Source organism: Peromyscus eremicus, chromosome 20 (assembly GCF_949786415.1).
Source record: "Peromyscus eremicus chromosome 20, PerEre_H2_v1, whole genome shotgun sequence".
In the NCBI taxonomy this organism is placed as follows: domain Eukaryota; kingdom Metazoa; phylum Chordata; class Mammalia; order Rodentia; family Cricetidae; genus Peromyscus; species Peromyscus eremicus.
In genome coordinates this window covers 22,330,947-22,355,041 of record NC_081436.1, presented here as the reverse complement: position 1 = coordinate 22,355,041, position 24,095 = coordinate 22,330,947, and the positions used below count along the sequence as shown (strand labels likewise).

Genomic DNA, 24,095 nt, shown 5'->3' with positions numbered 1-24,095 from the left:
TAGGGAATTAGAATGCCAGACATCTATTTGGTCTCAGTGAAAAGGCAGAAGTAATTCAGGAAATTTTCTTGATGGCCCTCACCCACTCTCCTACCCCACAATCTTGTCCTATAAAAATCACAGTTCCATTTGTCAAGGGCTTTCTGTATTCAAGGTAGGTACACACCTAGGTTACTGGGTTGTTTTTAAGATTTACTTATTTTTATTTTATGTGTATGAATGTTTTGCCTGCATGTACATCTGGGCACCACATGCATGCCTGATTCCCATGGCTGCCAGAAGAAGGCATCACTCCCTTGGAACTGGAGTTACAGATGGTTGTGAGCTGTTTTGTGAATGCTGCTAATCAAACCTTGGTCCTCTGGAAGAGCAGTTAGGGGACTTTACCACTGAGCCATCTCTTCATCGCCAGTGCCGTTTCCACTTGTAGCATATTGTCTCCATTTTACTCAGAGATCAGCCATGTCAGTACAACTCAAAGTAGAGTTTAAGACTTGATCGCAGGTCTTGCTGGCTTTAAGGTGCTTATAGTATTAGTCTGTGTGTTCTTTTGCTATCCCTGAGCAGTGCTCCTGAAACGGACTGTGGTTTACACAGTAACAGAAGTCAAGGTCACAGTCTCGTGAGAAATAGGAAGTTGGGGAAAACAATGAAAGGGCTTTAAGAGTATTTCCTAGACACCGATGAAAGTTCTGCTCTTTAGAGGGTGCCCGTTTCCTAAACAAACCTTCTTTATCTTCAGAGGCCTTCTCTAGTAACACCTGCCCTGAGTTGACTTCTTCCAGAACTCAGGAATCCTGGGGGGGAGGGGGGAGGGGATTCTGTACACGTATGTATTCTGCTTTTAGAGGGTTTCGTAAATTTGAGTATCTTGTGTGATATCTTAACCATTCTCTAGAAGCCCCCTAAACGCTGATGTTTTGTTGTGGTGGTTTGGTTTGGCACTAAGGATGGAATCAAGGGTCTTGCAACTTACTAGGTAAGCACTAAAGTGTAGTCCCAGCCCTCATTTGTTGGTTTCTGTTCATTCATTCATTCATTCATTCATTCGTTGATTCATTCATTCTGGGTCTGCTCTGTTACCCTGTATTGAAGTAATTAAGCAAAAATGTACCCTCTGTGAGAGTCAGGAGCAAATAAAGTTTTCATTTGTTTATTTTGTGGTTTCTGTCCTGCCCCCCACCCCAGTGATACTGGTGATTGGACCCAGAGAAATACTCTGCCATTGTGGTCTATACTCAGCTCCCAGACAGACTCTAACTTAATGTTTTTCCAAATTTGTTTGGAAATTGCTCCCAAAATTGCTCATTTATTGGTAAGACAGGCTATATAAATTCCCTTTATTAATTATGGAAGGAGGGCAGATGGAGCACAAAAGTTATAAAATTTACTCAAGATCACAGAGAAAATTCTTGTAAGGATAAAGACTAAACTTATTTTATTAGCTGATCTATTCTTTCTTTGTTTCCCATTTAATTTATTGACCACAACAATTACTCAGCACAACATTATATTCTGGATGCTTATTTCAGTACAACTAAGTTTTATTAACAAGAAGACTTAGGTTTCTGTACATTCTGTTAAGAGTAATGGACTCTGGTGCTGCGATTGTAGCTTAGTGGTAGGTCACTTTGCCTATTGTGTGCAAGGCCCTGGGTTTGAGTTCTCCGGGGCTGCCAGAAAGAAAAAAAAAAAGGACTTTAAGTTGAATTCATGCCTATAATCCCAGCACTTAGGAGATGGAGGCAGGAGAATCATTCAGGGACCTTCAGCTACATTGTGAAGTCTAAGCTAGCCTGGGTTACTTGAAATCTTGTCTCAAAACAAAACAAAACCATTCCAAACACCTGCAAACAAACAAAACAAAAGATTTCTGATATTGAGAAGTTTCTGTGATAAACTATTAATATTAGTTTATTATTAAATATTTATAAATTTTTAGTTTGTTAAATATTTATATAACTATTATATATATTATATATAACATATATGTATGTTATATAAATATTTAGATTAATAAACACTTATATATTATTCTTTTTGGGGTTGTTTTTTTGTTTTTTGTTTTTTGTTTTTTTTGAGACAGGGTTTCTCTGTGTAGCTTTGCGCCTTTCCTGGAACTCACTTGGTAGCCCAGGCTGGCCTCGAACTCACAGAGATCCGCCTGGCTCTGCCTTCCGAGTGCTGGGATTAAAGGCGTGCGCCACCACCACCCGGCTTTGTATATTATTTTAATACTGCTGTTATAAAGATTTGTTCCACTTTTATTTATGTGTGTGTCTGCATGTCTGTATGCCACATGTCTGTGGATATCTAAAAGCCAAAAGAGAATATCAGATTGCCTGGAGCCAGGGTTAGAGGTGGTTATGAGCTACCTGGTAGGTGCTAGGAATTGAGCTCAAGTCCTTTAGAAAAGCAGCAAGTGTTCTTACCCACTGAGCCATCTCTCTCCATCCCTTTTCAGTGGAGTTTTGTTATTAGTCTGTCTAGTACAATCTTTTTTTTTTTTTTTTTGAGGATATCCACTTTAAAAAGTTACTATAGCAAATCAGATAAGCCAAATTTATTGCCTTAATTACTACATTTAAACTACACAACTTTAATTACATAATGTATTTAATGGGTGAGTAAAAAAGCCATGGGGGCTGGAGAGATGGCTCAGTGGTTAAGAGCACTGGCTCCTCTTCCAGAGGTCCTGAGTTCAATTCCCAGCAACCACATGGTGGTTCACAACCATCTATAGTGGGATCTGGTGCCCTCTTCTGGCATAAAGTTGTACATGCAGATAGAGCACTCATATACATAAACTAAATTTAAAAACTAATAAATAAAAGCCCTGATGTTTGGTTTGGATGGGATCAAAGGCATGCACCACCATGCCTTGCATGTTGATTTTTCAGAACAGCATGAGCAGATAGTTGTTCGTATATTGTGCTGTACTATGTGTAGTAGTTACTTCTCCTACTGCTGTGACCAAGTACCTGGCAAAAGCAGAAGGAAGGGTCTGTTTAGGCCCATAGTTTGAGAGAGTACATCCTGGGGTGCGGTGGGAGAGTGTGAGGCAGCTGGTCACATTCTGTCATACTCAGGAAGCAGAAAGATGGATGCTAGTACTCCTGCTGTCACCGTTTTCCTTCTCATTTGGTGTAAGACCCTAGCCTATAGGATAAGGCCACCCACATTCAGCGTGGCTTTTCCCTCAGTTAAACATCTCTGGAAACACCTTCACTACACCCAGAAGTGTGTCTCCTAGGTAATGATAAACCCCGTCAAGTCGATGAAGCTTCATCATACCATGTTTTTGGAGAGCTCATTTCAGATAAAATGTTTCATTCAGAAAGGCTTTTAATTTAGTTTTGATACTTTTTTTGGGGGGGGGGCTGTTGTTGTTGTTTGAGACAGGGTTTCTCTGTGTAGTCCTGGCTGTCTTAGAACTTGCTCTGTAGACCAGGCTGTCTTCAAACTCAGAGATCCACCTGCCTCTGCCTCCTCAGCTGGGATTTAAAGTCGTTCACCACCACCGCCCGGCTTGATACTATTTTCTTTGATACCCATGGAAAGAAGATTTATTATAAGTGACTTTCAAGCTGGATGCTGGTTTTTAATGTGATGATGAGTTTGGCCTCTTTCATTCTGCCCTTCCCTTTTCCTTTTTCAGTATTACATAGCATAAACTGGGTATGGTAATTCATCATACCTGAATCCTAGCACTCAAAGATGGAGGCAAAGGATCTGAAGTTCATCTTTAAGTATATAGTGAATTCACAGCCATTCTGGGATACAGAAGATCCTGTCTCCAACACCAAAAAAGTATCTATCTATCAGCTTATGAATGGATTTATCTTATAACACAGAGCAACTCATAAAAATATATTTATGGGTCCTGCTAGGGAGCTTATAGGTAAAAGCACTTGCCAGACAATTCCCGTAACCTGAGTGTGATCCCTGAAACCCATGTAGAGGTGAGAGGAAGGAATGGCCTCCTAAGTACTGTCTTCTAACCTCCACATGAGTTGTGTCATGTGCACACCCACATTCACTCACATGTCATACACATTTTAATAAATAGATAAAAATTTAAAAGTTTACCCTAGATCAGACTAAAGATCCCTTGGCTACCCATGAGCACACTAGTAGAGCACTTGAGTAGCACACACGTGGTCTTCAGCTCAGTCTCAAGCATGGCAAAGGCAGAAAAAGATTTCTTTGGCTATGGTATTCCTTGCTTTATATTTGGCCACTCCATTTAACACTTTGCCTTTTTGTTTTCTTTCTTCCTTTTTTTTTTTAACCTACAGTACTAGGGATTGAACCTAGGGCCTCACACGTACTAGCCATGCCCTCTGTCACCAAACCTGTTTCTGCAGTTGTCTTTTTACTTTTTAAATATTGAGGCAAGGGCTTACTAAATTGCATAGGCCTGTCTTGAGAACTCACTGTGTATCCCAGGATGGCCTTAAATTTATGATCCTCCTGCCTCAGTCTCTGGAGTAGCTTCAGTCACAACTCTGTGCAGACCCAGCAACACTGTTTTTTAGAAGCAATGTTCTGGTGGTTGTTTAAAAGCCTTGAACAGCTCTGTGGCATCTCCTAAATACAGCAACAATGAAAATATTCCCAAATCACAAGTTACAGTTAACTCATCTTTAGATGCTAAACTTGTTAGTTGGCCATAGGGAGTTCTTTTCTTCTTCTTTTTATTTATGTGTTTGTATGTTTGTTTTTGATTGTTTGTTTTGGTGACAGGGTCATACTATGTAACCCTGACTGGCCTGGAGCTCACAGAGATCCATCTGCCTCTGCTGAGGTTAAAGGTGTATGTTGTTAACAGACAGCTTTTTAAAATTTTTTATTTATTCTCATATGTATGCATGTTTGCTTACAGAACAATCATGTATGCATATGCATCATGTGTGTGCCTGGTGCCTGCAGAGGACAAAAGAGATCATCAAATCCCCTCAAAACTGGAGTTACAGGACTTGTAAACCACTGTGGGTGCTGGGAACTGAACCCAAATTCTCCAGCAACTAGTGCTCTTAACTGCTGAGCCAACTCTCCAGTCCCCATAGGGTGGGTTTTTTTTTTGTTTTGTTTTGTTTTTTGTTTTTTTTTTTAAGATTTATTTATTATGTATACAGTGTTCTGCCTGCATATGTGTCTGCAGGTCAGACGAGGGCACCAGATCTCATTATAGATGGTTGTGAGCCACCATGTGGTTGCTGGGAATTGAACTCAGGACCTCTGGAAGAGCAGTCAGTGCTCTTAACCTCTGAGCCATCTCTCCAGCCCTGTTTTTTAGTTTTTTTGTTTGTTTGTTTGTTTTTTCATTTTGTGTTTGTTTGCCTGCTTGCTTGAGACAGGGTCTTACTGTGTAGCCCTGGCTGACCTGGAACTATGTAGACTAGCCTGGCCTTCAACTCAGAGAGATCTGCCTGTCTCTGCCTCCCAAGTGATGAGATTAAAGGTGAGCCACCAAGCCAGGCCTATTTTGTGTATTGTATGACCAGGTTTTCACAAATTGTTGCTTATGCCTCTGTCTTCACCTCCTCTCCCTCACTCTTACCCCCTCTTTGAGCCATTAGAACATGTGAATGTTGAAGTAAATACGTTAAGAAATACTCAGTTGAACTCTTTGCAGACTGGGTAATCACCCAGGAAGCTGGACAGCAGGAGAGTAATGTGCTTTTCTATAGAATCTTTTCAGATTGTGGGAAAGAGAAACCATGAATTTTATTTTCAAGGTAATTGATATTTTTAAGTACCATAGTTGTTTAATAGATGGAAAACTCATGGAAGTTTTGCTTTTAAAAATTTGAGTGAAGCCATCAATATTTGTATATTAGCTGTGGGAAACTTTCTGATGCTAATGAATTTTCTAATTTGCATTGAAGTTGCTTAAAAGAATTACTTCTCAGAAAACTGTCCCTCAAATGTCTCTTAATAATGAATAAGCTCTGGATTTTGTTTTGTAAGTTTCTCCTTGGTTACCTGTGAAATTGGTCTCCTCTTGTAGATTGAGGTAGTAACGTTAACCAACAATAAATAGGGTGGGTCACATAGCTTACAGAGAATTGTGATTAATATAGCAGAAGTCTTACTTCATTTTGCTTTTTTGAGACAGGGTCTCACTATATAGTCAGGGATAGCCTTAAACTGCTTGTGTAGACCAGGCTGGCCTCTACCATAGAGACAGATCCTCCTGCCTCTGACTCTTGAGTGCCAGGATTAAAGAAGTGCACTCAGCCAGGTGGTGCATGTTTTTGATCCTACATGGAGTGGATACCCACTTCTGCCCTCAGCACTTCTCTTGGATTCCTCTCCCCACCAGGAATCTGTAGATGATGCAGGGATGCAGGGAAGGTATAGCCTGAGGATACACAGCCGAAAGGCCCGGTTCAGTGAGGCTTTATACAAGACTCCCAGCTCTGCAAGCAAGGATGGAGATTTTGGTTGCCTTGGTGTCTACCCAAGAAGTACCTACCACACAAAAAGCACCAATAAATACATGCTGAATGGATGAAGGTGGCCCTAAGTTCCCACCCCTGTTCCACACACCCATTTTGAAAATCTGAGGTGGGAAGTTATCAAGAACCCCAAAATTCTAAGATGTTATTTGTTAATAGCAAAAGAAAAGAGGCTGATAACATGTTGTTTGACTTGATATCCAGAGTTTGCTTCCCTGTTTGGTTTGGTTTGGTTTTCAAGATGATGTTTCTCTCTGAAGCACTGGCTGTCCTAGAATGAACTCTGCAGACTAGATGGCCTCTAACTCAGAGATCTGCCTGCCTCTACCTCCCAAGTGCCAGGATCAAAGGTGTGTACCACCACCACCACCTTGATTTTGATATCCAGAGTTTCTTTACTATTCCAACAGATAGATTACCTGAGTACTGCTCTTTTCAAGTGTTCCTACTGGTAAGCCCATCATTGCTTATTGTTTATTTTGCAGAAAATGTCTTTCTAGCCTCTTAGCTGCCTTTTTTTCTTTCTTAAGGGATTGTTTCCTTATTTCTTGGTTTCTAATGGCCTCTTTCAGACACTTGTAGCCTGCCCACAGAGCTGCACTGCTCTTGAAGGACCTGTGCTGCCCCTTGCGCAGCTGGTCCACCTCTCAATGCCTCTGTTCAGGCAAAATACAATGCTTTCTTGCCAATAAGAAGTTAGGTTTTATAAAGATGCTCTTTAAGAAAAAGATAATTAGTTTCAAATAAATAATTGGGTTCAAAAGTTAAATGCTTACTTTAAAATTGGTATATTTATGGGTACAATGTGATGTTTTGATATATGTATACATTGTGTAATGATCAAATCATGGTAATTAACGTACTTACCTCCTTAAACATTTCTTTATTTTTATTGTTGTTATGATACCATTAAATATCCTTTCTTGTAGATAATTGAAACATGAAGTACAACTGGACATGATATATGCCTATAATACCAGCACTCTAGAGGCTGAAACAGGAGGATCAAAAGTTCAAAGTCACCTGCATGGTGGTACATGCCTTTGATCCCAGCACTTGGAAGGCAAAGGCAGGAGGGTCTCTTGAGTTTGAACTTAGCCTGGTCTACAGAGAGAGAGAGTTCCAAAACATACATGGCTGTTAAAGACAGAGAAACCCTGTCTTGAAATAGTGAGTGAGGAGTGAGTATTTCTAAAAACCAAGAGCTGGTAGAGAACTTGTTGGCATGCTCAAGGCCCTATGTTTGATTGCACTGTTATATATATATATATATAACTATTGTATCTATAGTTAAACTACTATATAGTAGAACACAGAAGTGGTCTTGAATAACTGGAAACACTACCTATTGGCTACCTTCTCCCCATCTCCCACTCCCTGATGTTCTAGCCTCTGGTAACTGCTGTTCTGCTTGGAACAGTTTTTTAGATTCTGCCATTGAGCGTGATTGGTATTTGTCCTTTCTGTGCCTGGCTGTCTTAGTTACTTTTTATTGCCATGAAAAGATGCCATGAAAAAAAAAGAAAAGAAAAGAAAAGATGCCATGACCAAGAAAACTCATAGAAGGCAGACCGTATCAGGGCTTAGAATTTCAGAGGGCTAGAGTCCATGACCATCATGGTGGGGAGCATGGCAGCCCGCAGGCAGGAATGGTACTAGAGCAGTAGCTGAGAGCTCACATCCTATCCACAGATAGGAAGCAGAGAATGTGAGCTAAGTGGGAATGACATGGGCTTTTGAAACCTCAAAGCCCACCCTAGTGGCATATCTCCTCCAACAAGGCCACACTTCTAATCCTTACCAAACAGTTCTACCAACTTTGGACCAACCATTCAACTATGTGAGCTTATAGGGGCCATTCTCATTCAAGCCACCATAGTAGCTTACTTAATTTAACATGTTTTCCAAGTCTTACAAATGATAAGATTTCATCTTTTTATGGTGTACATACTAATGAATATTTATTTAAGTTGAAGAAATAAATCAATCAATGGCAACTTAGTTAAAAGTTGACAAACTGGGCTTCAATATACCCCTGTAATCTCAACTCATGATAGTTTAAGACCAGAGGATTGTGAGTTTGGGGCTAGCCTAGGCTTCATAGTAAGACCTTGACTTAAAAAAAAAAAAAAAAGTTGACAAATACCACAGTGTGGGTATGAAGATACTGCCATGGTGGTTTTTATATGGTACCATGGAGGTAGAGGAAAGTGTTGGAATTTAACTTTTGATATTTGGATCTGAAGAGTTTGAGGGTCTTTTTTAAAGAGGGGGGTCCAGGCACTGAAGAGCTAAAAGTCTTTGCTGCTCTTCCAGAGGACCCAGGTTTGATTTCCAGTAACCACTTGGCAGCCCATAACTGTTAATAACTCCAGCTTCAGGGGATATGACACCCTTTCCTGGCTTCTGAGGGCACCAGACATAGACATGGTACACAGACATACATGTAAGAAAAATACCCATACACATAAAAATTTTTAAAAAAACTGCACACAGATATTTTTTTTAATTAACATGTGGGCTGGGGAGATAGCTTAGCCAGTAAAGTGCTTGGGAATCTGAGTTAAGAATCTATGCAGAAAAAGCTGGTCTTGGTGGTGTGTACTTGTAATCTTAGCACTGTTGAAGTGGAGCAGGTGGACCCCTGGGTTCACTGGCTAGCCAGACTAGCCTCTGTGGTGAATTCTAGGCCAAAAAGAGATCCTGTCTCAAAAACAAACAAACAAAAAGGTATACAATATCTGCAGAATGACATCTGGGATTGTCTTCTGAGTTCCCACACATGTGCGCATATGTGCATGTGTACACAGGAACACACACATAAGGAATTTGATTCTTGTTTTCTTTGATTTTGTTGTGCTAGGATGAGCTCAGGGCTATGGTAGGAGAGCACTCCATTGCTAAGATGCATTTGCAGCCGCAGAATGGAGGGGAGTGGGTAAAAAGTTTTTCCTGCCAGATGAGATGATTGGTATTTTGCCTACATGTAGGTCTATGAGAGGGTATCAGATCCCATGGAACTGGAGTTACAGACACTTGTGAGCTCCATGTAGGTGCTGGGAGTTGAACCCTGGGTCTTCTGGAAGAATAAGTAGCCAGTGCTCTTAGCCGCTGAGCCATCTCTCCAGCCTGTGAGCTTAGTTTACTAACACTCTAATTTAGAAAGGCTGGGACTGGAGAGATGACTCTGGTTAAGAACACTTGTTGCTCTTGTAGACTTAAGTTTAGTACCCATTTTGGGCAACTTTTAACTGTTGCTTATGCCTGTAGCTCCACTCTAGGGGATCCAATGCCCACTTTGGGCCTCTTTGGACACCCATACAAATGTGTGTACAGACACACAAAATGATGATAAAGCTGGACATGGTGGTGCATGGTTTAATCCCAGCACTTGGGAGGTAGAGACAGGAAAATAATCTCTCTGGGTTTGAGGCCAACCTGATTTGCATACTAAGTTACAGGACAGCCAGGGCTATACAGAGATCCTTTCTCAAAGAATGAAAGGGGGTGGGGCAATAAAATAAACCTCTTTAAAATTCTAATTCATAAATATAATAGAGTATAATAGTAGCATTCTAATTTCTAACAATAATCTGGAGATTATTGGATCCAGGTTATATTCGGGATTCCTGGGTAGTTTGGGGTACTATTTCTGCCTTTTGACTATGTTGATAGTAAGACTATAGAAACAAAACTCACAGTTAGACTTTCCTCATCCTTAGTTGCATTGTTTGGTAGTATCAAAGTTAGTAAGATTTAGAAAAGTCTTTGCTTCAGTTTCTCTACCTGGCGAAATGGCAAACCTCTTCCTTTAGGACTCAGTTTAAGGGACTGGAGTCATAGCTAAATTGAAAGAGTGTCTGCCTACTGTGTACAGAGCCCCAGGTTCCATCCCCAGCATCTAGTTAAACTGAGCTTGGTGGCTTGCCTCTAACTCCAGCACTCAGGAGACAGGAAGCTCATGCTCAGCCACAGTCAGTTTGACTAGGCCTGGGATGAAAAAGAAAGAGAATAGAGAGTAAAGGGGAAAAAAGGAGGAAGGAGGGGAAAGAAAGAGAGAAAAGGAAGACTCAGTTCAGAATTTTTTTTTTTAAATCTGAGACAGGCTTCTCTGTGTAGCCCTGGCTGTCCTAGAACTCACTCTGTAGACCAGGCTGGCCTCAAACTCAGAGATCCACCTGCCTCTGCCTACCGAGTGCTGAGATTAAAGGCTCGTGCCACCACTGCTCTCAGTTCAGAACTTTAAATCTCACCTCTGCTGTGAAATTTTTCCTCTCATTTTCATTATGACCCTTACCATGACTGACTGACTGACTGACTGACTGACTGACTGAATGAATGAATGATTTTGTAGTGCTAGGGATTGAAACCAGGGCCTCACACACATAAGGCCAGTGTTCAATCATTCTCTTTGCAGATGATAATAATTTTACATCTTCCTGGACCTGGTTCTGAGCAAAATACCTGCTACACAGTAGGTACTCAAACAGTGACTATTTAGTCTAGAGCCCAGAGCCTGCCTTTCTTATGGTTTTAGCTTTATGTGTGTGGGGTGGGGTGGGGTAGATATGTGTACATTTTTTTTAATATTATACAGTATATACATGCAGTGAAACATATGCTATACTATAAATGTGTAATTTTTATGTTTTGTGTAACAGAAGAAAATGAATGTAATGTAAAATAAAATAGTGAAAACATTTTTTTTTCCAAAAAAGAACAATATCAGATACAATCATTGTAACCAAGGTAATGATTTATCAGTATCAAAATGGAGACTAGGACTGGCGGTGGCGGCATATACCTTTGATCCCAGCACTTGGGACTTGAAAGGCAGAGGAAGGTTGCTCTCCAGCCAGGTCTACATAGTGAGTTCCAGGACAGCTAAGGCTATACAGACAAAACCTACCTCAAAACAAACAAAAATAGAGAATATAGATCAGTGAAACAAAAAATGAGAGTCCAGGAATAAGCCCTCATGTATATGGGGAATAGATTTTGACAAATGTGCAAGAATAAAAGTATAAGGCATTTCCAAAAATAATAATGAGAAAATGGAATATCTATATGAAAAGTATGAGCTTTAATCCATATCTCACACACATGCAACATTTCTCAAATATGGTTTATGGGCTTAAGCTTAATTCTGCAATTGGGAGATATTCCACTATAAAACACAAGGCATTGAGTTTGAATTGAGCAATTTTCTTTTGTTAGTATAATATTTTTTGTTAATTCTCTGAGGATTTCCATGCACACTCTATTTTGTTTACACTCTATTTTGTTTACTTGTTTGTTTGAGACAGTCTCACTGTGTCACCCCGGCTGGACTGGAACTCACTCTGTCTGCCCCTACCTCCCTACTCCTGGGATTAAAGGCATGCAGCACCATGCCCAGCTGATACAGTGTGCTTTGATCATATTCATTCCTTATCCTTCCTCTAACTCCTAGATCGATCCTACCATCTGTCCCCAACCTTATGTCCTATTTGTGCTACCCATAAATGCATGGATGGTGGAAATCCACTGGAGCAGGGTTGACCTATGAGGGGTCACACCACCAAAGAAAACTGATTCTCTCCCTTCCCTGTACCGTCAGCTATCAGTAGCTCCTTGGCTAAGGATGGGGGCTTATGAACCTCTTTGTCTTCCATGCTATAATGTTGACTGACTTGATTTTGTGTAGGATACTGTAGCTGATAGAAGTTCAAGGGTACATTAAGATTGTCATGTCCAGGAGACACTGTTTTCCCCTCATCCTTCCCAATTTTTCTGCCTCTTGAAATCTTCCTACTACCTCTCCCAAGATTTTCTCTGAGCTTCAGGGGAAGGCTGTGTTGTATAAACATCCCATTTATGGCTGAAAACTCTACAGACACATATTCTTTGCACTTTGACTAGGTATAAGTTTTCACATTAAATGCTGTCTACTGCACAAATAAGCTTCCTTGATGAGGACTAAGAACTACACTAATCTATGAGTAAAGATACAGGTCTTTAGAGAGCAATTTGATACCATGTCAGTTTAGCAGTTTAGTAGTAGGTTAACCTCATAGACCATATAGTCTCCTCAGCCATGGGTTCTTGATATATATTTCCTCTCATGCAGTTCTAGGCCTTAAATCCAATCAGACAACAGTTGGTTACTTCTATACCATTTGTGCCAATATTGCACCAATTGGCATATCTTGCCAGTCTGGTCCTTATTGTAGCTTGCAGGATTAGCTGGCTATAGCTGGATAAGACTATTGATGACTTTCCTTGCCAGCACCCTTACATAGTATCATCCAGTACTATGAAAGCTAGCCAGCAAGAGAGGAAGCTTCCCTGTTAGTATCAACTTGATTTCTTCATGTCCTGTGACCAAAGTGTGTGGTGTCTTGAGCAATAGGGTCTTACCATCAAGACCTGGTGGCAATGAAGAACAATGCCAATAGCCTTTATTGCTTTGGGGGTCCCCAGGACATCCTTGACCAGCACCTAAAGGGACAGATATTTTACTTAGCACTAGACGTTTTTTGTTTATTTCTTTTTTGAGACAGGGTTTCTCTGTGTAGTCCTGGCTTTCCTGGAATTTGCTCTGTAGACCAGACTGGCCTTGAACTCAGAGGTTCAGAGGTTTGCCTGCCTCTGCCTCCCGAGGGCTGGGATTAAAGATATGTACCAATAGGGGGCTGAAGAGATGGCTCAGCAGTTAAGAGCACTGGCTGCTCTTGCAGAGGTCATAAGTTCAATTTCCAGCAACCATGTGGTGGCTCACAACCATCCATAATGAGATCTGGGTGCCCTCTTCAGGTCAGTAGGCAGGCATACAGGCAGAGCACTGTATACATAATAAATAAATAAATCTTAAAAATATATACCAATGTCAGCACTAGACTTTTTATTTGGCAGTCTATAGCTTCTGGGAAGAGCATTATCCTCTCTGTAGGGTAATTCCAATTACACACACACACACACACACACACACACACACCCACCCCTCTGCCCACTTATGAAGCAGTATGTTTTCTTTCCTTGTTTTAGATTTATTTTTATTTTATATATATGAGCATTTGCCTGCATGTATGTATATGCACCATGCATGTATCTAGTCCCTTCAGAGGCCAGGAAAGAGTGTCAGATCCCCTTGAACCGGAGTTACAGACAGTTGTGAGCCACCATATAGATGCTGGAAACTGAACCCAGGTCTTCTGCCAGAGCAGCCAGTGCTCTTAACCACTGAATCTCTTCAGGCCTCTGCCTTTTTCAGATACACCTAGTGTTAGTTATCCCTTCCTCTGCCTTACCTTCTCACCCCTGCCTCACTTAACCCTTCCTCTCATCATTCTCTTTCATATGTGCTCTGCTGTCCCTTCTCCCTTAAGAGCTTTCTTCTCCTCCCCTCAGTGGTCCCTTTCTAGTTTCTTGGCTTCTACAGGTACTCCAGGGTAGACATGCAAATCTAAAGATTTGACACTGGGAAGATTGAGCCCAGGAGTGTTGGTGATTGTTTCTGCTCTTTTGGGGGACCGCCACCCAGCTCCCAAATAAATCACACACGGAAACTTATTATTAATTATAAATGCCCGACCTTAGCTTGGTTTGTTTCTTGCCAGCTTTTCTTAACTTTAAATTATCCCATCTACCATTTGCCTCTGGGCTTTTTCCTTTTCTTACTTCTGTATATTTTACTTTGACTCTTACCCTGTGTCTGGCTGTGTGGCTGTGTGGCTGGCCCCTAGCATTCTCCTCTCCTTGTTCTTCTGCTCCTCCTTCTTGTCCTCCCAGATTTCTCCTATGTATTCTATCTGCCTGCCAGCCCCACCTATCCTTTCTCTTGCCTCACTATTGGCTGTTCAGCTCTTTATAGACCATCAGATGTTTTAGACAGGCAGAGTAACACAGCTTCACAGAGTTAAACAAATGCAACATAAAAGAATGCAACACATCTTTGCATAATTAAACAGATGTTCCACAGCATAAACAAATGTAACACACCTTAAAATAATATTCTATAACACAGGATCTCAAGCATGTTAAGCAAATGCTTTGCCAATGAACTGTGTACCCAGCCTAGGAGTCCTAGTTTTGAATGGGCTGGCTGGCTGGCCTGACTTTAATGATCATAGATACATTTTTATTTCTTTCTGCTGCAGGTGTGTTCCATAAGCGATGGTTATTGAACCCAGGGTCTTATGTATGGTAGGCCCTAGTTTTTTTAAAATTATTATGATGTTACTTTTTATGTGTGTGGGTGTTTTGCTTCCATGTACATCAGTGTACTGCGTGTATGTCTGGTGCCTGGGGAAGCCAGAAGAGGTTGTGGAAGCATCTGAAACTGGAATTACAAATGGTTGTGAGCTGTCATTTGGGCGCTAGGAATCAAACCTAAGTGCTCTGGAAAAACAGCAACTGCTCTATCTGCAGAGCCATTTCTTCAGTCCCAAGCCTTAGATCCTTGGAACTGTGGGTTGTGAGCCCATATGGGATTGTATAACTAAATGCAGGGGTTGCAGTAAAACATTTCTAAATGCACAGTGACTAAAAATTAATTCAAAAATCAAATGCATAGTCTGAAGTGTTTGCAGCAGCACTCCCCCATGTTGCATTGTGGAACTTCACTGTAGCCTTGCTCTGAACACGCAGTCCATGCACTTTGAACTGCACATACTTTCACACAGTGCAGTGCCAGCAGATGCTGCCCTTAATACCTTAGCTCAGACTCAAGACTATTGTATGTTCTAGTTGCAGGGTTTTTCATTTTATACAAACTGTTCTACTCTTATAGGAACATAATAGTTTAATTATGGGAAACAAAGACTTAATATATTTTCCTATTGTTGTTCTTCAGCATTAAGTATAAATTGGTGTATCTCTGGATTGTACTGTGTTAGAATGTTAGATCTTTAAAGATCACTGTTTAAATTGCTGTTGATAATATATCTCTTTGGATGAATTTTGACTTAGGATTAGGAGAGAATTCTAAGAATTCCTGAAATGGCCCCAAGTATATTTCTGCCACTTTGAACTATGTATTTACATGAAGTGATGTTCTCAGAGTTGATGATTATAAAATCAAAATATTGATCAGCTCTGAAAATGTTAATGATTCTCCATGCCCTGCAGCATCAAATATTCGGCCAAGATTTAATTCATGTAAAAATAAAATAAGTGTGAATGTTTGTTTTTGTCTTTAATAAATGGTGATATTACAAATATACCAGTTATTTTTAAATATTCTTCATGATTTATTATCAGTAAATATTTTATTTGCATACCTATTTTGTTTCTTGTGTGTGTCATCTCATATGTGTGAGGGCAGAGGTCAGCCTCTGGTGCTCAGGTGCTTTTTTCCCATGGGTGACTGAACTCACTTCCTTAGGCTGGCTTGGCAGATGTTTTACTGGCAGAGCTCTCTTTACAGCCCTTTTTGATTTTTTGAGATAGAGTCTCATGTAACTCAGGCTGGCCTCAAATTCACCTTGTTGCCTGAGACTGGCCTTGAACTCTGGAATGTTGGAATTATAGGTGATCACCACCACCGAGTTTTATATGACTATATATCTATAGACCTGGGTTGTATAAAAATTGGTCATGTGAAGAAAGGTTATAAGAGGATAAAGTATAAGAAGCTCTGTGTCGTCTCCAATAAAACAGGAAATAGATTTAAACATCTGTACAGTAACACTGTGCCTGGAGAATAGAGACAGCAGAGTAAAAATTTTCGACCATCATCATGAATTGAAACATGATGGCTGTGTATTCAGTCTCCACATATTTCTACATATGGAGTGTACTCCACATGAGCTTTGTGTAACTCATCTGGAAGGTATTGGAAGGACAAAAATAGATTAATGTTCAGAATTTCCAGCCTAGGAGTTTCCTGCTTTTGCCTACGTTTCAGTTGTCAGTTCAGGGTTTGGCCATTCTCCTGGTGCAGTGCAGTGGAAGCACTTTACACCAGAGTATGGGAGCAGCCACGTTGACTGGGCAGTGACTTCTGCTGCCCGGAAGCATCTCCTTGCCTGTCCCTTTCTAAGTGGAAAATCGGAGGGAGACAGTGTAAAGTGTAGAAAGCCAGAAAGACCAACATGTAGGGTTAGCCTGAATTCACAGGTTCTTCGTAAAGAAGCTTCAGAGTCTTCGATTCTCGCTGACTGGCCAGTCAGCCTAGTTCATTTGGGAAAAGCACCATGGCCAGCCTACTGTTTCTGTTTCTTTATGTCCTTAAAGAATCCTTAAAATATAGCCAGGGCTACACAGTGAAATCCTTTCTCAAAAAACAAACAAACAAAAAGAATCCTTAAAATAGATAGAATGGATGGGGGTTTCTGGAGATCTGTGACAGCCATTCCCCTAAATTACTTATATTTGTTTGTAACCTTCTGTTTAGCCCAGTCTGTCTGCACAGAGCTCCAGGTGATTTGGTTGATAGATGGATTCATTCATTCAGCTGCTGTTTGGAGTTCAGTGTGACACCTCACCGAAGATGAGGAAGATGGTGGTGTTTGCCCACAGACAATTGACAGTTATAGCTAGGAAAGACCAACATTAAGCAGTTTCTGTTATAAAACTAAACAACTTTGAAGTAGGCAGTTGTGTCCTAGGAGTGCGTGGATTGGACTAGGATGCTCAACATGCTTGCTTTGGGTAGTGACTGGTTTTTTTTTTTTTTTTTGAGACAGGTCACACTGCATCGCTGACTGACCTGGAACTTGCTATGTAGAGCAGGATCCATCCACCTGCTTCTGCACTGGGATTAGCTACATGCACCACCACTCCTGGTCTGTGACTAACTTGATCAGGATAAAGTGAATAGAGCCAGTAAGAGAAAGAAACCAGGGCCGGGAAAGATAGCTCAGTAGTTATGAGCACTGGCTACTTTTGCAGAGGACCTGGTTGAATTACCAGCACCACATGTCAGCTTACAACTGTTTGTAACTCTAGTTCCAGGGGATCCGACACCCCCACTCAGACATACATGCAGGCAAAACACCAAAATAAATATAAATGCACATAAAATAAAAGTAAATCAAAAAGGAGAAGGAGGAGAGAGACACACAGACAGACACCAAGGTACCATCACTTCCAATCTCCACACCACACCTGCCCAGACAGAGGCCTAGGGAGGAGGCAAGGGATGGACTTCTACTTTTAGCCTAGGGTGGGTTTTCCAGGAGGGACTGGGGCTGCAGGGAAGCTAAGTGGGCTTTAATTGAGTGCCTAGACTCAGAGCTACTTCCTGGGGTGGGAGGAGATAAAGATGACTCAGTACTGTCGTTTATGAAGCCCTAGCTTAGTTTTCACTTAGGTTTGGGGGAGAGGCTACTAAGTGCTGTACTCACACAATAGGCACCAAGTTCGGAGGGCAGAAAGCAGCCCCTGTTCTGCCCCTGTTGAGCTGTGTGATTTGGAGTGCTGCTTAACCTCTCTGAATTGCCACTCAGTTTACAAGTGGTTACAGTAACTTTCCGTCTTTTTTGTGTATTTCAGAGGTAGCTAGAAATCAGTTGTGTCCTGTGTTTCATCTTAATCTGAAAACTAAATTCTCTTTTTGTTTAGGTAAAGCTTTGTTTAAGCCCCCTTTGAAAGAGCAGTTTGCCAGTCTGTTCTTGCCCAAACATCTAGAGAATCACTAGCAAGGGAGCCAAGATCAGATCCAGGATCTGCAAGCATCGTTAGCAACTGAGCATATTTCTATAAACCAGTAAAGGTTTTTCTGTTTTGTTCATCTGTTACCCTTATGGTGTTGCCACTTTCACATGCAGAATCTGTAGGCGGGACTATAAGATAACAGCTTTGCACAAATGAAAGCCGGTGGAAAAAGGCTGCTTTCACTTTAAGGCAGCTTCAACTCCAGCTCCCTCCCCTTTCCTGATTGACAAACCTACCCGAAGTCACGTGATCCGCCTCTATTTGAAGGTCACAAAAAGCTGCTTCCTTTAGAGACAGAGGGGGAGAGAGAGAGCAGGAGGGAGAGTGAGTGAGAGAGTTAGTTCAAGCCAAAATGGCCGACAGAGTCTCTGCTGGTTTCTGAATATTTAAAATACAAAATACAGATAGACAAAAAGAATTCAGTTTTTGGATCTTTTTTCATTTCCATTTCTACCTTGTATGCCTCAATTTGCTGGATTTAAGCACTGCTGCACTTTATGAGGTTGGTAAATATTTTCAATTTTTAAAAACCAATTGATTTCTATGGATCGTGTCTAACCGTTTTCACTAGTGGTGTTGCAAATCGACATTTCTCTAGCATGGAGACTGGCTTCAGACATTTCGCGAATCTGTAAATCAGACCCGTGATGTACTTTTGGTTCAGCATTTTAGAAATGGAAAAGACTTGGTAAAATATTTAAATTTTGAAGTGATTTAATTGCACTTTTAGTTTATATGTAGCTTTTCATCATTTCTATCATGCAAATAAACGAAGCTGTGAGTAATTGGAATTTGATATTTAGGAAGAGGTTTTTTAAAAAAACACAAACCTCTTCCTCCCCCCTTAAATCTGCTGCAAAAATTTGCATAAATATAAATGGGTTTGCATTCTTTCGGCTGCTAAGGCCGACAAAGGATTCGAGAGGACTAGCCCTAGAATGGGAAAGCATTTTTTTTTTTTTTTCTCTCTCTCTCTCAGACCGGGGTATGCTTCCTGGAGATGTGTAGAGCCTAAAGTGAGACCAGAAACATTTTAAACTAGGTCCAGGGGGTGACCGAATACACCAGATTTGGGGTTATAGATTCCCCCTGCTTGAAATGCAAGCAAAATGTAGCTCATCCTCTCCTCTGCGCGCGCTCCTTTGCACTGGGTCCCAGTGTGTGTTCTCAAATGTGCAGCCAGATGCGCTTTTATTTTGATCCTGGCTTCAACCAAATGGTGGGACTATCTTGTAAACACGATTCTTTTAAAGATATAAATGGCTCTTTATTCCGTTTAGAAATTGTTTCTTTACTAGTTCTCAGTGTACATTGGTCTCCATTTCACATGAAATAAAATATTTTGTTTAATGTTAGATTTTCAACGCCAATTGAGTGTGTGTGATGTGTGTCTTTTTGGACATGTATTTGTTGTAAAGTGGTCATTTAGGATCGTATAAACGAGTGTCTGAGTTTGTTAGTAACCCTGAAAGTGCGGTGCCTCAAGTTAAATTCCATTACTCCTAATGCAGGATTCTAGAAGCCTGAGCAGGCTGGAAAGAAAGCCGAAAACTTGCTTTCTCAGGGCCACCTCCCCCTATCATTGTGAGAGTGTGATGTAATGCCTCTCGGTCTGGTGTGCTGAAAGGACTGTAGTTTGTGATGTGGCGGGTAAATTACCTCCACCCCTGACAAAAATCCCTCCCTCCTCCCCCAGCACATCCTTGGCTCTGAGAAGCCTTGTTTCTCACCTCTTTCCTCCTCATTTGTGGCCTCTTGATTTGTGCTGTGGCATATTGGCAAGAGAAAGATACCGTTCTTCTAAATCTGCTACATAGTTTAGAAAAGACATTTAAAATATACAAGTGATTGAATTGTCATATCCCATCACTTAATATGTAGACTTGGATTAAAGGTAATTAAGCATAAATGTGATAATTTTAATCAGAAGGGAGCAGGGTTTTTTTGGTTTTTGTTTTTTTGTTGTTTCCTTTTTAATTAATCTAATTATGAGATGCTAACCAGCTGGGCCTTAAAGTATTAAAAAATAAAATGGGGAAACTGCTGGACCATTTTGAAAATTTGACAGTGTGGAAGAGGGTGTGCAGTGCTTTCAAAAGCTTTTTATTCACTGTTAAAATGGGTTGGCCTCTCGTGCTGAAAATGGCCTGTTTCTTTGGGCCAATTGTGTGTAGATGAAGGGACTTTTCACGCTAATTTAACAAAAAGACTTTCCATTTGAATACGTAAGGATAATTAGTCTTCTGTCTCGGAAGAGCCATCATTTTATTATTTTTTAAAGTAATGTTGTTGCTGTATTAGTAATGGTTCTAAGCAGAGAAGTGCCTGAAGTGCTGAAGGAGGGCTTCCATGTGAATTTTATGGTGATATAAATCCAGCTTTTGTGTGAGAGGAATTGGAAACATTACATTTGACTCTGAATTATCTTTACAGTTTAGATTAGTAGAAATTACTTCAATGATAGGACTGGTTGCATTGTCCTGGGTCTGAAGAGAATTAGAACTGGTTTTTGTTGTTGTTTTCTCTGAAAATGAAAGCAGTTATTTGGAGCCTCACTTGTTGGGTGATTCATTTTACTCCTGTTTCCTAAGTTGTGGCTGAAGACTAGAGAGAGAAGATACTCTGCTTTCCATGTTTTGCCTCCACCTTGTTTTTGTGGACTGTAAACATATGAATGGCAGGTTTATTCCGCGTGCAGAGAGGAACCGGAGCAGTGCCGATCTCCTGGGCAGAAAGGAGAATGGTCCTTCAACACATTAGCAGAATGCCATCAGAGTCACTGGCATGTTTTTAGAAGTACTCTTTCCCAGAAACGGCGGAGGGTGAGATGAACAAGACCCGGTTTCAGGAATGGTAAGCATGATGGCTCTGCTGAGGTTTTGAAGCTCAGCTGCCATTTTGGGTCTAAGTTCCTGTAGAGCCAATTCTTATTCTCACCGAAGTATGATGATTCAGAGCAAATGAAAATGAGTAGCACATCCAGTGTACCGATGAATAGTATTTAACTGTGTCTTGTTTAAGGTTTTCTGCTTGTAGTATAAATTGTTGGGTTAAAAACTCTAAAGATGTGGTTGGTGCTACAAGGAGTAAAACCCAGCAGTATTAGAACTCGAATGTTGTGATTTTATGTTTTAAAATGACACAGTGTATGCAGAGGAAGGGTCTTGCTGGAGAGAGTAAACATAATCCTTAAGCCACAACCCCCGTTTCTTTTTTCCTTATGCTACTTGTGGCTTGTAGCTGTTCAGTCCTTATTCTCAGCACTACTGTCTCTCAGAAGGAGATGTCTTGGGTTCACCACTGAACCATCACAGCATTTGATAATGTTTATCAGAAGTTTCTCTGGCCTTCCATCTGGGCTGCACAAAGCATTGGCATCTTTGATAGATAGTACAAATGGAATGCTGCTGTTCAGCTCTGAGGAGCCTTTTGCTGTTTACTGTCACTGCTAGGAGAGTCCTTGAAAAAGAAACTTCTGAAAATTGAAGCAGAGACTTCTCCAACTCTTGGACTTACCAGACTGAAACGTGAGCCGCTCAGGGCTTACAGAGCAGGCTGAACAGTAACATGACTGAAAAGTTGAGGGAAATTTATTTTTACTAAGGGTCTAATTTGTTCTGGTTAAGTGACATGGGTGACTATAGAATATACTTGATCCGTCTCCACCAGTAAGGTTATTAAACACATCTTCTCAGCTTGGTTGTGTGTGTGCAGCATTCAGAACAAGTACTAGACAACAGAAGTATCCCGAGTATTTTCATTGAAAGCCCTTATTTGGAGACTAATAATCGTCCCTTTGTTAATTTTCAGTCATCATTTAGATATTAGACTAAGTGGAATTTGTTGTTTCAAGACGGGGTCTTTGAGCATTGGCTGGAGAGGTAACACCATATGCTAATTGTTTCCCGATATAGTATTGTTCCTGGATTTATCCTAATCCCCCTTGTCTCTCTCACCTACTTCTTACGATTAAGACCACAGAGTGGCTGGAGTGAATTGAAGTCACTTGGCCTAAAGAAGGATTTAACCCATGAGAGTTAAATATGCTTTTCCTTCCTTTATATATTTCTCCAGCAATCATTCATTATATCCTGATGTACATGCTAAGAATCTATGAATTTCAACCTGCCATTCACCCAGAACAGCCATCCTCTTAGTTCCTGTGGAAATACTCAGTATCAGGCGATTGTAGTGACTAATAACCTTGGGTTGTATGTAGGATAAAATTCTTTAATTTCCTTTACTGATAATCTAGGAATGAATGGTAATTTTTGTTTCTGGTAGTTCTATAGCAGTGGTTTTCTAATTAGAACCTTGCTAATGCTTCTAACCTTTAATACAATTCTTCAAGTTGTGATGACTTCCAACCATAAAAGTATTTTTGTTCCTATTTCATAACTATATTTTTGCTACTGTTGTGAGTCATAATGTAAATATCTGTATTTTCTGATGGTCTTAGGTGACCCCTGTGAAAGGGTCATTTGACACTCCCCCCCCAAAGGGGTTGCGACCCACAAGTTGAGAACCACTGTTGTAGAGATTTGAATTTGAGGTTTGTCATGGTAGTCTTTCCACTTTGTTTTCTATAGCTCTGCAAAAGCTCTTCAGACTTAGGTTTTGAGAACCTGAGAACCTCTGACCTCAGTTGCCTTCCTAGTTACTCTGTAACATCCCTTTTACTTTTTTAATCCCCCTTAATCTACACTGAAATGTATACTACTTGTGTATGGAACACTCTCTACACAAAATAACCTTTTCCAGAACAGTAAGTAGAGACATTACTTGCTTACTATTCTGTTCCCGGGGCCTAGACCAAGAGGAAGTGCTCATGATTAAACACATTTGAGTGTAGGGCATAGTGGTACATGTTTGTGATTTCAGCACCCCAGGGGTAAGGCGGGAGGATTAAGTGTTTAAAGGCAGCTGTAGCTTCTTAGGTAGACTCTGGTTTGGTTTGTGTTTTTCTATTGAGTTTGTTTGTTGTTGTAATTATTTGAGTTCAATCTAACTGTGACCGTAGTGTGCCTCCTCCTAGATGGAAATGGGGAGAAGAGGTGGTTGTGACATACAGGAAAATGCTGTGTGACAGCAGATATCAAGTCTGTTTCTTTCACCTTCACAGAATCTGACTCGGTTGAGAAACCAGAGAGGCTTTTTTTAAGACAGGGTCACAGTCTGTGGCCCAGGCTGGCCTGGAACTTGTGGCTGTCTTCCTGCCATGGCCTCCACAGTGTGGGATTACAGGTGTGAAGTACCATGCCCCCAAACAAACCAAGAAGGCTCTTAACGGCCTGCTGAAGACTTCTATTTCTTGTGGCCACCAGGGTCATTGCACTTGTTCAGGGTGTGGACAAGGTCAAGAATGGACTGGAGCCTTTTCTTTTTAATAAAGTCACCACAGTCTCATGTTTTGATGTTTTTTTTTTCCCTCCTTTTTCTTAAGGTAATCTGTTATTTATATTTTATTGATTGGTTGCAGTTATATATTTAGAGACAGGGTTGCACTATGTACCTCTGGCTGATCTGGAACTTGATATGGAGACCAATCTGGCCTTGAACTCAAGAGATCTGCCTTCCTCTTCATGATTGCAGGGATTACAGGTGTGTGCCACTATACCTGGCTGATGCAGTCTCCATACTTGTTTTCTTCCTGCTCTGGCCCATAAATATTTTCTTGGCTGCTTTTCATATGTTCTGTTTTGTATCAAAAGTTCCTAGGTAATTTTACATGAATTATTATTAGAGTTGACAAGACAAAAAAGAATTTAGAATACAGTATTTCCTTTCATTTTTAATGTTCTGAGCCCATCCATGATAAATTATATTTAATCAAATTATTACAATTATTACTTTTTTTAAACTCGGGATGTATTAAAAGATGTGTTAAATAGAGGCCAGTTGTCCACTATACAAAATACTGTTGAATTTATACAAATGACATAGAAATGGCTTTCACTCTTTGATCTTGGATTTTTTTTAAACATGAGAATATTA

The 24,095-nt window shown here is 40.6% G+C and overlaps 1 protein-coding gene across 6 annotated transcripts in view; it reads left to right on the top strand.

Moving 5' to 3' along the window:
- Tnrc6b (trinucleotide repeat containing adaptor 6B) overlaps positions 1 to 24,095 on the top strand; it is a 233,866-nt gene that overhangs the window by 83,558 nt on the left and 126,213 nt on the right. The window contains exon 1 of one of the 6 annotated variants that reach the window (XM_059248163.1): positions 18,414 to 18,603. The exons of the other annotated variants lie outside the window; for them this stretch is intronic. Coding sequence (XP_059104146.1) covers positions 18,599 to 18,603 — 5 coding nt within the window. The 5' untranslated portion in view covers positions 18,414 to 18,598. Of the gene's footprint in view, positions 1 to 18,413; positions 18,604 to 24,095 lie in introns of those variants that run through there. 6 annotated transcript variants of the gene reach the window in all.